At 40.5% G+C, this 14,569-nt stretch overlaps 2 protein-coding genes and 1 long non-coding RNA gene across 3 annotated transcripts in view; 1 reads left to right on the top strand and 2 right to left on the bottom strand.

Moving 5' to 3' along the window:
* The window catches only part of calm3a (calmodulin 3a (phosphorylase kinase, delta)), a 224,889-nt gene that overhangs the window by 139,300 nt on the left and 71,020 nt on the right, over window positions 1-14,569 (bottom strand). The window lies entirely within an intron of this gene.
* Window positions 1-14,569, top strand: part of ppp1r37 (protein phosphatase 1, regulatory subunit 37) — a 44,245-nt gene that overhangs the window by 8,838 nt on the left and 20,838 nt on the right. The window contains exon 2 of the mRNA XM_071495702.1: window positions 10,779-10,876. Coding sequence (XP_071351803.1) covers window positions 10,779-10,876 — 98 coding nt within the window. The remainder of the gene's footprint in view (window positions 1-10,778; window positions 10,877-14,569) is intronic.
* On the bottom strand, window positions 12,408-13,158 carry LOC139631509 (uncharacterized). Its single transcript, XR_011693391.1, has 2 exons — window positions 13,036-13,158; window positions 12,408-12,621 (listed from the first exon to the last, which is right to left on the bottom strand). It is a non-coding gene; the product is annotated as an uncharacterized lncRNA (long non-coding RNA).

Here is a 14,569-nt window from a genome sequence, read left to right as displayed (position 1 = left end):
CTGGATTGGGAATCTATGAGTACGTGAGTCATATACCAAACTGTATTGTGTCTTCTGTGCTGCCTACAGTATGTATGTGAAGCATACATGTACTTATACATCCTTTGCAGCAACATCTATATACTGTCATGGCTACAACTTTGTGTTTTATCAGACTCATCTTTATTGGCCAAGCATGTGAACACATACAAGGAAATTGACTCTGTTTGTTGTTTCTTTCAAAGAACTTGCACACTAATAGAGTACAGCAGAACAAGAACAAAGTCAGTTTTATTCATATTTCCTTATATCACAAAAAAAGAAACACTTTTGTTAAATTTCTTTAAAGTCTGGGTAGACATGGATGTAAACTACAACTATGCAGAGGCGGTAGTTCTAGTTGAGGTTCTGCCTCAGTCTACCCTGTGTGCTCTCTGTTAATTATTGATCTGCACAGAACTACTTGCAATCAATTTCAGGGTTTTTGCATAGTCACATTTTTGTGATGTCTTGCCATTTCTTGAGCCACACCATAAGAAGCCATGAAATGTACTTGGTTTACTTGTGATCCTCTCCCTCAGGCAGACCTGTGTTGTACAGTATGAACAGCAGATACATGTAGGTTATGTAAATAGGTTTAGGTGGTGGTTTAAACTTTGGGCTTGTCTGTTTAAGAGCATAAGCCAGCTCCCCTCTAGAATTCAGACTTTTATCTCTTCAGTGTGTTTACCTACTGTCTCGTCTTGTCATCCAGACTGGTAGAAGCACACAGCAGCAGTGCCACAGACCCTGCCATTCTGCCCCACCTCCGACCAGTCAGCTGTCATGTGTGAATGACGCTGCTGTCATCATCCACAGCACAGCAGTGTGAAATGGCAGGGAACGGGACAGGAGACTGGGAGAGGGGGGCTATTTTGAACACTGGCACTTGCATGTTAAGTAGAAGCTGGCAGCACTTCTGTGTTCCACCCCCAACATACTTGCACCAATCTCTGGACATTTGCCTAAAGGCTTGTTATTTCAGACATCTCTGTTGTCACCTCAAAATATGTGATTTCATGTTTTCGATGTACAGTACATTCACACTAAGCCAGCTAAATTTGAAAGCGCTGCTTCTTGTGAAAACAAAAGAGATGACCAGAGGGCATCTTCTTAACTTTGCTGCCTCACAGCCCCTGTCTGTGAGTAGGTTACACACACAGTTGGTTACCCTGCTGAGTGACAGCTCATTACACCTCCATTTGTTGTCCTCCTGCTCTCTGTGGTCACCTGTATTGTGTTTTAATACAATTCAATATGTAGGTATTCTCATTTACATATTTTTCTGTTTCTGTTGTTCAACTACTGAACGAAGATGAAATAATTATTTAACCGTGGCCCATAAATGCTACATATTAAATAAACTGCAGTCATTCCCAAACTGCTGCACTGCAGTGATAAGATTAAATCTTTTTAGTTTAAGTTTAAGAGTAACATCTCTGCTGTGTATTTGGCTATAGATCACAGTGAAATATAGAGATGACTTAATATTGTCTTAGCTGTACTGGCACACAGCCCCTGACCTCACTGGACTGGCTTAGGTCATCATTTTGCAAAAGCTCCATTTACCCCGTACACACTGAAACACCTAGCTGGTGTTTTCAGATTTACACACTCTGGAGGGCATTTTGGGAAAGCTCAGTTTTCTCTGATCACCTCTCTCTGATTACCTGTGCCTAACTCACGCTACAGCTCATTTCTTCTTTAAAGTGAGTGATCAGATTGATTTAGAAGAGACAGAAAGTTGGCCGTCTAGCTGTTGACTGGCAGTCTCTGGGCAGACTTAGGTCATTGTTTTCCTAAAAGTCAGTTTACTTATCCAATCTAAAATAGGCCATCTGTGTTTTCAGTTTTTTTTCCAAGACCATCTTTGGACCCATGTTCAGAAAGCACAGGTATAGTGTGGATGGAAGGCCCAAACAGAGAGAAAAAGATTCTCATAGAGCCAATATAGTGTGACTGTACTCCTAGTTGTGAGACTATTTTCTAGTTTTTTTTTTTACTGAATGTTCTCCACAAACATTTTTGAAGCCCTCTATAAGATAAATTGAGCTAATAATAAATGTCAAACTAATAAATAAATATGGGACAAATTATAAATGCAAGATTTTCATCTTACAGCTACAAGATGCAAAAGGTACAATACCTAACTGACTGTCAGTCTTAACCATCTTCAGATGTGACTGGTTTCAGGCAGTGGGACAGCAAATCACCTAAAGACTTTTGAAGATGTCGGCATACATCTGAAAAGGAGTAACGTTAGTTGGACATCTGGCGTCAATGTGTTAGTAAGTGTTCTGTGCTTCTCCAACAGAGAAGACTGGGTGTCGACCTTTTTTGAACGTCTGGTTGGGAATAATTTCCTCTCAAAGCATGAAACCTGTCAGCACTGGTTTCTAGCTGTTACCTTTCATTACAGACATTTTAGCTTAATAAATGATGTCTAAATGATTGGTTCAAGGTGGCTATCACTTCCCAGAGGCCCCATGCTTTCAATTATGGAAGCATTTCCCCCCTATCAGCATGCTAGTCCTTCAAGAGGATTGGTTGGTATTTGTGTTAGCTTGTTTTTTTGTGTTAGCTGTGACATGAGACATTGTCCAAGCATCAGGTGCCTACCTTGTTGTCAGTGCCTTGTAAGTTAGTCAACAAGCTGACTACCTCTCTGACTGCACTTGCCCCGCTACATCATTTCTCTTAGTGTGTTGTTATGTAACTAAAGATTTTTGTACCACCAGCTGTCTGTGCAGTTCCAGATGTGTGCAGATGGCAGGTCAGGTGTTTATCTACAGCAGCTAGTCTGAGGCTGGTACAGTCTTCGCCACACTCCCAGTCTCTGATAAAGTTTTTCTTAAGCTTTTGACAAGCAGAGCATGCTGTATCACCTTTAACTAGTAAAACCAGTATGTGTAGACTGGTTAAACAGAATAAATTCCAGGCATTATGAAACTCCCACATTTTCAGTGGAATCCTCTCTTTGTGCCAGGTCTGTCTGTCGTATGTCTGTCTCTGCAAATATAGTCGCCTCTTCATCTGCACACATGCAAACATTTATCTTTGCTTGTTTCCTCCTTGTTGTTGGACTGATGTGGAGAAAGCAGAGCACCTGCAGACTGTGTGTTTGCACTTTGTTTCTTGTCAGCTTGACAAAGAATAGGAGTGAGTGATGAAGGTACAGAGATGTTAGGTCTGACGCAGATAAACAGACATGGAGGGAAATTGGATCAGACTTGACTTGAATGCCTTCTCAAGAATTCAGATAGCCTTACTCTGTACTTGTCCTTGTTACAGTGAAGTAAACAGCATCTCTGAAATGATTTGTTGTACAAAGGAGCAAGAGCTAGCAGAAGGTGATTTTGTGCTCAGATGATGGCTGTCTACATCTTTTCAGCGCCTTATGACAGCAGCCTCTGGGTGGGTGAGGTGCTAGCTTTTTTTAAGCACCTTGAAAAATAAAAATTACTTGTGTATACATGCCCTGAAGGTTTGGCTTCAACATCAGGTGCTTTTGGAGAGATTCATAACAAAATAATTAGGGCCCTTACATGTTCCTTTTAGATGTTTTTCAAAAAGTCTGAAAACAATGGAAAGCTGTTTTCATAAGTTCGGAGAAAGGGAGGTGTCAGTGTTACCCAGTTTATTTTGTAACTTTCCAAAAGTAACAATCCAGACAGTTGTGCTGTCTCTGCAGCAACTGGCCAGGTGTGAATAGGTGGGGAAAAAATTGGCAGAGCTTCAAGTGCTTCACAAAACCCCGTACTGCACAATCCTTACAGCCCTGCTTCCGGACCATATTTTTCACTAAGCCATTAAAATGGAGCATTTTATGTGCTTACCTTACATGCAATTTCCCTAGCCTGCTTAAATATCTCTTACACCAACAAATACTTTTGCTTCATCATGCAACAAGTGGCCTCTCACCTCAAGTTACATAGGTAGCCACTTTGAGAAGGTGAAAACACTAGAGCAACAACTTAAAATTCCTAACTTTATGTGTCATATGATAGCCTGACATAGAGGCGATGATGGGTGACACCAGTCCAATCCTCTGTCCCAGTAAGACTAGCACAAACTGAGTCTGGTACTAAAGCCCACGCTCACTGTGGGCGGTCAGGGTCAATCTGTTCTGGCCTTTTGTGGGTGGTGGTAGAGGCTTTGACTGCAGCAATGTTATGATGTTGTTCAGCTACAAAAGAGAAAAGTCTTGTATTTTTAGCTGTTGCTTTTAATAATGATACATCAAGTTTTAATGATTTGTCATATTTGCATAGTAAGAGGCTTGTTAGGCAACATTAGTTGAAAATCATAAATAAACCACATTGGTTTGATGAGTTGATTTAAGGAACTGGCAGCATTTAAAGAGGTAGCATTATTGAAAGTAATTGAAAATAAACAACACATTGAATTTAGTTCACAGCATCGTTTTTACGCTCATCATGTTGATGTGTTTTCTTCAACAAATTCAAATAATTTGGGAAATAAATGATCACAAACAAGCGATGGCAACTTGTGAAGTTCACAGAGGTCAAAACTACGGCAACACATGCACTGTACAGAAGAACTTTATTGTTGAACTGATGCGTTTCTGCTTGTGGCCTTCATTAGTTTCAAGGCCACAAGCTGAAGCGCATTGGTCTAACCTTTTGTATATATACAGGGAAATTAATGTTACCCTATAAAACACTCCACTGCCTATAGGATGCACTCACCATGACTAGCACTGACTAAGGCAACATCTTATAGAGATTTCAACATGATTTACAAAATAAAAAAAGATTAAAACGACATTTAAAAGATGACCTGAAAAAAAAAACAAAGTACAATAGGATAAAAGAAATAAAATAAATATACAAAAGAATGGTAGACATAGGAATAAATGTAGTTATAGTTTAATAGCTATGTTGTTTACAGGGTAGCAATGTAAAGGCCAGGTAATGCTCAAAAAGATGCAATCTGTACTATGTGTTTTTCAATCGTAACATGAGTTCACACCTGATCTGACCGGCCGCACGATGAGGCAGAGAGAAATGCTGGCCCTCCTGAAAAGTGGATCCCATTAGAAAAAGGAAATGGTAAAGTCCTGAAAAGGCCCAAGTGATTGATTGCAAGAACAAGTTTTCACAAGTCAGGTGAATGTATGACATGTATACCAAGTGCAGACTAAAATGTGGAGGAGTTTGGTGGTAAAATGAATCAAAACAATGAACTGGATTGATTCGTTGTGTATTGTGTAATTATTTCAGCAGAAGTGTAGTTGTGCCATGCTGACTGTAACCTCAGATGTCTCATTAGAAGTTCCTGCTCTGAAATCTGCCTGCCATTGTTGCAGTGATATGACATGTTGATTTTTTTCTGAAAACCCTGACCTCACCCTGCGCTTTATAGCTCCAAGACAAACTGTAACTTCAAAAAAAAAGGCTTTCTTTGGACAGCTTTGACATACTCTGAGCACCGTTCTTATTTGAAGATATGTGCCTGTACTTGTTGCAGCTCTGCCAGTTGTACAGGTTGAGTAATTGATTTATAATATATGGCAGGTACACCTCCCTCGTTGCCTGCAGTTTTTCCTCGCCCCAAGATACCAATCCAACTGGCTGTGCACTGTTGCACAGATGCAACAAAGCCAGAAGTAGCTAGGGTAGAGTTGAAACAGACACAGTTTAGAGAAGAATTCAGTACCATTAAATCTGGTTTCATTGTGCATTTGGTATATTTATGCTGCATTTATTCTTCATTTATTTCCAGATCTGTTGCCATACTGCCATTTACTGAGATTTCCTATTTACCTTTATTAACCTGAATCATGAGGGGAAGTGTGTGAGGGTTAGCCATAAGAGTTGTTGTATGATAGTGTTCAGCTTCATTCACTGGATGGGCCGTGGATGGTGGCCAACAACAATAACAGAGTGAGAAAAGGGGTGTGCTGCTTGTTTGTGTCATTAAGCAGATTCACTGAGTCAGCGCAGAGATGGACGTTTCCTCAACTCCTTTATCTCTGTCTCATCTCCTTGTCTCTCCACACCTGCAACATCAATCCAGTGTGTTTTTAAAGCAGCAGACCTGCCCTTTTTAGTTTTTTTTTTTCCTCAGTGCAACATGAAGAGCTGGTTTTGTCTATTGAAGGGATGGTTGGGGCAAATGTAGGATGGTGCAGTGCAACAAAGGAAATATATTGCCTGACAGCTTAACTATGCTTATGAAATAATATTCAATGCTTGTTGAGCATGATTTCTCAGGTGTCTTGGGTGTGTATGACTGTAGTTAGACTGGCAGGGATATATTCAGCCTTGGTAGTTAAATGTCTTGTCTCTTACAGGAAGAGGTGGATTTAGTGATTTTTTTTGCACAGTCAGTGTAACCTTACCTTGTTTTGACCGTGCATATCATCAGCTCTCTACTTCCTCGTAACCTGGTTTTCAAAGATGTTGTTTGGAGCAGCCATTTCCCCTCCCTCTCTCCCCCTTTTGCGTACCTCCTCATCACCACTCCCTCCATACATGTACCAGCAGCACTGGAGGGAGTGCAATAAAAGAAAGACAGAGCGAGCAGAAATGTAGGCAACAGCTGTAGCTCAGCTCTTAATGATCCTGCAGCCCTGAAGCTCACATTTCTGACTTCTACTTAACACCGAACATTTGACCCTGAAGTAGCTCTGTTACTGGTTTCTCTTTTACCATTCCCTGCTTTCACATTTTTATAATTTTTTGTATAATTTTTTAATTCTTCCCTACACTGCTTTTGAGTACAGTTGTGACAGATCATTTTTCATTAAAACAAATAGAACCATCATCTTGTTTATTGTGTTCAATTCGCTCACCTCCACTTTCTATAATTAATAAGCTATGTGTGAAAATACTCTCTAGTAAGCATGGGACACCCCACCCCTAAAACCCCACCGTCCCTCAGGAAGTGTTTACACACACTCCACAGCGACTCTGCACAATAACACTTTTCCAAGGACACAGTGTTCACTGGAACGCACACACTGTTCTCTGCGATTTTACAAGATTGCACTCTTACATACTGGCAAGCAGAGGCATTTAGGTTAAATTCACAGAGCTGTGTCTAGATATTTTGTAGCACAAATATGAATTAGGACTAATAGGGTCAAATAAAACCAAAATGTCCTGCTTAAGAGTGTCACTTTATTTCCAGAAAATCAGTTGTAATTATTTAATGGCATTTGATGCCAATGAAACCCAGGAAGCATGAATGATGGAGAGCCTCACATTGAAACCACAGCATGTTGTTAACATACCTTTTTAACTAACGGACTACTTTGCATCATGTGTACAGAGCAAAATCAGGGGTAAAAGTTGAAAGAATAAAAAAGAAGATAGTCTCCAAAAGAAACCATCACAACAAAAGTAGGAAACCTATTAAAGAATGTTTTTGTCCCTGACATATAGTATGTAACTGTTAGCATCACCTCTGTGCTTGATCAAAGTCTGTAGAGGTCTAGATCGTAATGTGTTACTGTGCCTGCAGTTCTGGACCTAAACTGTAAGGGAACATAAAAAAAATGTCCATTGTAATATCCCTGAGCACAAGGTTGTGTCATTAATTGCCTTGTTTTTTTTCTGACAAGATTTAATCTACAGTAGTACCAAAAAGTTCTCATGTTTGCAAACACGGAGGAATCAAATAATTAATATTTTTGTTTCAGAAATGTCATAAATGGTCTGTTATTTATCAGAGCAGGTGCTGATTCATTTTCTTTTGATCAACTAATTATTAACTAATCGTGGCAGCTGCAGTGTCTTCTTTTCTCTTCATTCACATCACGGGTATTGGTGTGACTTTTTTTTTCATATTTTCATGCTTTGTCAGATGCCCACTGTGGAATAAACTGATTATAATCTGTTTTGAACTGTATATGCCCCTGAAGTGATTTAGACAAGGAAAGACTTCATTCTGTTCAGTGAAGTCCTTAATTTGATGTGTGGATTGTTTTTCTTTCATTCCTAGAAATTTCATGGGTATACTTATTTCTGTGTCTTTTTCTAAGTGAAGTTTAGATTGGTGTGATTTTGCACAGTAAAGGTATTATCATAGACTTACTACATTTACAATTCAGTCTTGAGGAAAAATTTAGACAATTATTTACTCACAAAATAACATTTTAAAAGCAAGGACATAGTACAATTAATAAAAAGAATCATTCTTATATGGACCCTTTAGACCTTCGCAGGCAGTCTCCACCATAACCTAGCAGGAGTATGTGGATTTGGGTGGAATTAGTGTGACTGAAGGTAATGAAAGACTATTGTCATACATGGATAGAACGTGTTCTGTTTTTAACAACAGCGTTGTGCTGCATGTGGTTGCTGGCTACATAGTACAGTAGTAATTAGAAATTTGTTAGGCACATGGGCTGGAAAGAAGTGAAGCTCCCATCCACCACCGCAAAGACCCAGGATTTATTTCCCAGGAGCAAAACCACTGGTTTGGTAAAAAATTGTACGTAGGCACAGGTTTAATGCACCAGTGTTTTATATTGGTTGGGGCCTATGCACAGTGGTGTGTGTGTGTGTGTGTGTGTGTGTGTGTGTGTGTGTGTGTGTGTGTGTGTGTGTGTGTGTGTGTGTGTGTGTGTGTGTGTGTGTGTGTGTGTGTGTGTGTGTGTGTGTGTGTGTGTGTGTGTGTGTGTGTGTGTGTGTGTGTGTGTGTGTGTGTGTGTGTGTGTGTGTGTTGTGTGTGTACAAATATTATGTACACGGGACATGTTGCAGGATCAAAGACATAACAGGTTACTGTTGAGGTGACTGTTTGGTGTGGGCCTGAAAACAAGTGGAAGATGTGTAGTGGCCAGCATTGTAATCATGTGCCACTGACTTGGTCTTTCATTTAGTTTCACTCACGCACACACACCATTACTTCAGACTCACCACAGTACTGGTCTCCAGTAGTAATTTTCCGCCCTAGTATGACGTTGCTGAGTTTCATTGAGATGGTGAATAACACACTCAGTCAGACATGCACGGCTGCTCATGCAGGTTTGAAACTGCCTCTTTGTCCCACCAGCAGGTTACTCATTCTGACCTGTGCTTGTACAAACGTATGGACATACAGATTTAACCATCCAACTCTGCGCACTGCTGGTGCTGCTCTACTTTAGGTCAGCAATGTCCTGTACCTCAGCATTATAATGTGACTACTTCAGAAGAGGTATCTCAGAACCTCTGCAGTACGTGTTTACCTCTGAGGCTACGCTGATACTATTTGTAAAGAAAGACAAAAGGTTTAATTATTAGTTTTACATCACATTAGTTATGCTTATTAGTCTAGTCTGGTCTTGCTACATTTTACAGGTGGATGGGTGGTGAACTTTAGAACGTGAGTTAAACTGATGGGGGACTCTGACGGAGTAAGATGGTGGACAAATTCTTACCTTGGTGACAGAATTCAAAATGCTGACTGCAACACAGTCAGATACACACACACACACACATATATACACACCAGCCCCATATGTTAGTACAGTAGTGTGAGTACTGTAGCTGCATAGGCTGGGCTCTGTCTGCTTACTCTGAATGTATTTATTCATCTATGTATTTACCCAGAGCGTCTTGAATAAGTACCAAATGCCAGTAGAATGCATATCATCTTGTTGGCATTAATGTAATTTCATGTCCTGAACTTTGAGTCTCTGCATACATGCGCAATTTTTTTCTGTCATTATTTTTCTCTGTCTTTCTCTGCTTGCGTGCCTCACTTCATCTCTCAGCAGAGTCTCTCAGCCAGAACAGTGGGTTTGAATGTGGCCTAGTCACCTGACTGGAGTTAGCCCCCGCAACAGTCTGGGATGGCAGCAGCGGCTGACCCACACACACACTGAGAACAATACCTCCTTTTTGCTGACTTAAGTAGGGGAGCCCTTAAAGGGGTTACAATTTCTGATCCTCTCTGTCAGGAGAGTGCTCCCCAAGGCAGACACACAAATAGGTCACATAAAGAGAAACTGTTTTCCAAGCCTGTCCCTAGACTTCATTATGTTGATAATTTACTGAGCTAAACTGTAGGACGATCGGCATCAGGGCAGACTCAGCCATGTCTCAGAGGTTTAGTTTAGCCCAATCCATTTCACATGTTTTATCAGTTTGCTTTGCAATTGGTGGCTGTCAGAACCACTGTTGTGCTTTGTTGCACTAGTGTCACTGGAACCACAGCTTCATAAGCAAATGACCTGCAAGTGAACTGCAGAGCTCACAAAATAAATGGGCATCAGTTTACCTACGATATAGCAACATACACCAGCAAGCAATGTGATCTCAGCCACTTTGGATTAAAAGCTTTTTGTATGTATTTTAGGCCCATCTTCCACCTGCACACACTAAGTGATACATGTGAACTTCAGTGTTGGAGATGAAGAGAGCCTGTCCAAAAATCTCGTTGAAACCTTTCTGACATATAACACGAAATATTGTAGGAAACCATCAAAGGAAAGCTGTCATGCCATTAAGCATTAGCACACAGTTGAATTGTGTTACTAGCTTTAATTTGCCTAAGTGATACATTTGCAGCTGTATTATGTGAAAATAAAAATGACTACAAATATAATAAACACAGTATCAACAAACGTAAAACAATATTAAAGGATGCAGAAAGAACTTGATCTTGACATACTCTGTGTCATTTTTCCACTCAGTCTGATCGTTTTTTTGTGTGTGTTTGTTTACCTCCTAGAGAGTGACAGATGTGCTCATAGAAACAAAGCAGTGAAAGCAATCCTAACCTTTTTAATCTTGTGTGTTTTGCAGCTCAGAATGTGACGGTGGAGGAGATCCTCTCTTCCTACAAACAGGCCTGTCAGAAACTCAACTGTAAACCTATCCCCAAAGTGCTCAAACAGATGCAGGTAAGGCCCAACTTAACACAATCTTAACACAGCCAGCCCAATACTGACAACATTGTTTCTTTACATTTGTGCCCCCCTTTTCTCTCTTGCATTGTGTTGAGAGTTTCGATTGACAGTTTTCCATTCAATCCATTTGTCTGTTTTGGTAAAGGAAAAACTTTATTTCACCTAGAGAACAATATCAGAGAGCGGGGATGAATAAGAAGGACCACTTCAGCTTAAAATTGTGTTATTTGCCACCTCTTGTGGAACGTCATAATCCGCTCCTAAATCTGTTGGCAGAGTGGAAAGCCATCACAACCCCAGCCGGCTGAATCTGCTTTTTTTCCCCCTTTGGCTCTCCAATATGATGTGGCCACCTTTACTGTAGACCATGTCATTACAGACATGTAATGAAGCTGCCCACAGCTGCTTTTTGATGCCAAAAGCTTCATCAGGTTACCCTAGATATTCCAGCAAACCACAAGTGCAGTCAGAATAAAATGATCCCTGACCAGATTCCCACCCAAAAAGACAAAATCTTGTGTTTGTTGGATACCATAAAGCTGTGGTTTTTGTAAAGTTGTGCAAATCATTTGCTCTTTCACCTCCATTATTGTAAATAAATTCTTCTGGTAATCCTTTACTAACAATGGATATTTTGAATAGGGACAATTTTGTTAATGGAAACAATCTTTTATCAAAATTGATAATTCACGGGTTGCACTTTCCCTAGCCCCTAACCTATTTGGTTCTATTTGGCTTCTTAGTCCTCAATGTTGGGGTTTTGGACTGGTGGTCAAACAAACAAGCAATTGTCTCAAGCTGTAGAAAATTGATGGCATTTTTCACAATTTTCTTCCAATTTATAGAACAATCAATTAACTGAGAAAGTGACATGCAGATTAATTGATAACCAAAATAATCAGTAGTTTAGGCTAATTTTTGCCTCATCACACTATCAATTAAAAATGGGTCTAAATAGTTATTGAAGAATATGTATTTCATGAGTATGGGATCCACTGTCAAATATGCCTATGGGCTAAAGAAAAGTGACCCTTCAGCGATGATTTAAGTTTACATGAGAGCAAAATTTGTTTTTAGTGTTTTTAGTGTCTGTGTACATGTTGTGCAAATTCAAAACCAAGGAAGGAAAAATAACTAAATATATGTTACGATGCAACATTTACAACAATAGAAACTCATCCAGTTGCGACAGCCGTGGGTTGTACTGTGCAGCCAGGAGCTGGACAAGCAACAGTTAGGAAGTTTCAGTACCTCCACCCAAAAGTTCTTTGTAATTGTGAGGGTTCCTGTTCATGAGGTCGAACAAAATTTAGTTCCAAGAATTACATCCTAAACTTTTTCATCTCATGATGAAAACACTTCAAAAGCCTGTTAATGCGGTTTGAGGGCGCAACATGACGTACCATAGCATGACTCTGGATGAAGTATCCAGTGGAGTAGGGCCTTTTTCCTTTTTTAGCAAGGGTGGTTGTGACTCCCAGCAGGCAGACGAATGTTCCATGTCTTTTTCTTTTTTGTTTTGTCTTTCTCTCATGGGTTAGCCAGCACAGTCATGTGTCCCATAATCCCTCTGTATAAGCAGTTCTTCAAATCCAGGGAGGGAAGCCTCAGGGCTGCTTGTTTTTATATTTCTGCCAACCTCGTGCCTTTGTATGTGAATTGGTGCACATGCTTGATCTGTATTGCGATTGTTAACATACTCGAATGTTTCCTTGTGTGGGTGTTTCTTCAGAATGTGCCTGTGTCACAGAGAGGAGAAGGGAAAGGAAATATGAATAAATAGACAGAGAAAACATTTTGTAACCCCCCTTCTCAAGACACACATTACTGTCCACTTATCACCCAGTGTTAATGGGGCTGAATACATAATGCTAAAGGACTCTACTTGTATTGTAGACACAGCTGAGTTTAAAGGCCTATTTGATGAGTTATCATGAAGCAATACATATTAAAGCAATATGTTTCGTGTGACTGTTTCAAAATAAATGATGGCCTGGGAAAAATACAAGCCTGTCTTTATTAAAGACACAAAAGCTCTCTTTTGTGTAGGTAAATAAAGGCTGGAGCCGTTACTGGAAATTTTAATGCTGGATCTGATAATTTAGATAATTTAGAACGGTGTGTATGCAAACATATGGGTGCCTGTCTCTCACCTTGTGTTTGACTAAGAATGTCCCGTCACCAAAACGATTCCCCTCTAGTCATACTGATAGTGCTTTTCAGCAAGGACACATTAGCACTTTCTGTTGTTTGTTCTCCCGCACAGTCACCACAGCACTCGCTCATAAAACCTTGACTGGGCCTCTCTGCTGGAGCTTTGCACATTTATATCTGCAGGTGTGTCTCCATCTGTGAATGACAATGTTGAAGGAACGTCAGCCCCAGCTAGAAAAAACATTTGTGATTCGAGAGACTCTGCAAAGAAATCCCCACAAGCCTGGTCAGCTGATGAAAAGAAGTTCTGTTAACATCTCAGCTGCTTGTGGAAATGCACATCACTGTGCTAAGCTGCTGCTGCTGCTGTGGGCTTCATTTAGTCCTATGGTCTGGGTACATTTCCACTGGGAGATGACTGACCTGAGGCTTGTGGTCATCACAGAGTTATCCCACCTTCTCCTCTTCCTCCCTCCCTCATTTTCTGCTTTTTTTGTTATTATTCATGTTTGCTCATGTCTGGCCTCCCTCCATCCCTCCCTTCCACTGGAGTCCTATGGTCCGCTACATCCCCCTCTCATTTCTGCTTAGTCATCCTTGCAGTAACCAGCCAAATAAACAAGCCAGTCAGACCAAATGGCTGGCCAGTGAGAGGGGAGTTAGCAAGAGGAGCTCAACCATTTACTGTTTTTTCCTCTTTTACTCTAAATGCTTTCTTTATTAAGTTCAACTGCACGGTACACGTGGCAGCCTGCCAGGGGCCCTACAGATTATGTACATTTCTGGCCAGTTGTTTGCGTGTCTGTGCGTTTATGAGGGTCGCTATTTAGCAGCTACATGTTAAATGTCTGCTCTGCAGTAACTCCTATTGGAGTCTTAAACCCTGGACACTTGGTAGCCTTGTGTCACATTTCTGCTGCTGCAGTTCCCCCAGGGTCAAGTGTTTCCCTATTATGCAATGTCTTGCACGCAAATGGAGTGCACACTTGCTTTCTGTGAATATGCAGAAACATGCTCCCCTCCTCTGCTGGTGGTGGGTCTTATTCTAAAGGGAATATACAGAAAATGTATAAAATGTAATATTCTACGCATTAGGGTGACCATTCAGAGGACATGTAGGCTGTGTCTGTGCGTTTAAGGGCTGGACCCTCCAAATTCCATATTTCTGGACTAAGAATGTCATTGGGCCAACAAGACATTTTAAAGGCTAAAAAATGCAGCTTTCTTTTCACCATATTTGGAGGACACGACTGGTTTGCACCCTTAGTATCATAATCCCCATAGGACCATTCACTTGTAAATTGAGGTGATTCCCAAAAAATTCTGGAAATGACTACATATGACCCAATGACTGGGTCATATGTAGGTATTTCTGTTCAGATTGAAATACATTTACAGGTAACTTGATCTCATTGAAGTAGGCACATGTCCTGAAGTTATCCTGCTGCACCAAGTAACGCTGGCAAAACGACGCTCATAGTGAGTGGATTTGAAGTGTGATTTTCTTATCTTTGCTCAACCATTTGACAATAT

The sequence above is a fragment of the Trachinotus anak genome, unplaced genomic scaffold, assembly GCF_046630095.1.
Source record: "Trachinotus anak isolate AG129_WGS33_773 ecotype Australia unplaced genomic scaffold, CSIRO_AGI_Tana_v1 ptg000014l, whole genome shotgun sequence".
Classification (NCBI taxonomy): domain Eukaryota; kingdom Metazoa; phylum Chordata; class Actinopteri; order Carangiformes; family Carangidae; genus Trachinotus; species Trachinotus anak.
The sequence above is the reverse complement of the archived record's forward strand: the minus strand, read 5'-3'. Positions and strand labels throughout refer to the sequence as shown.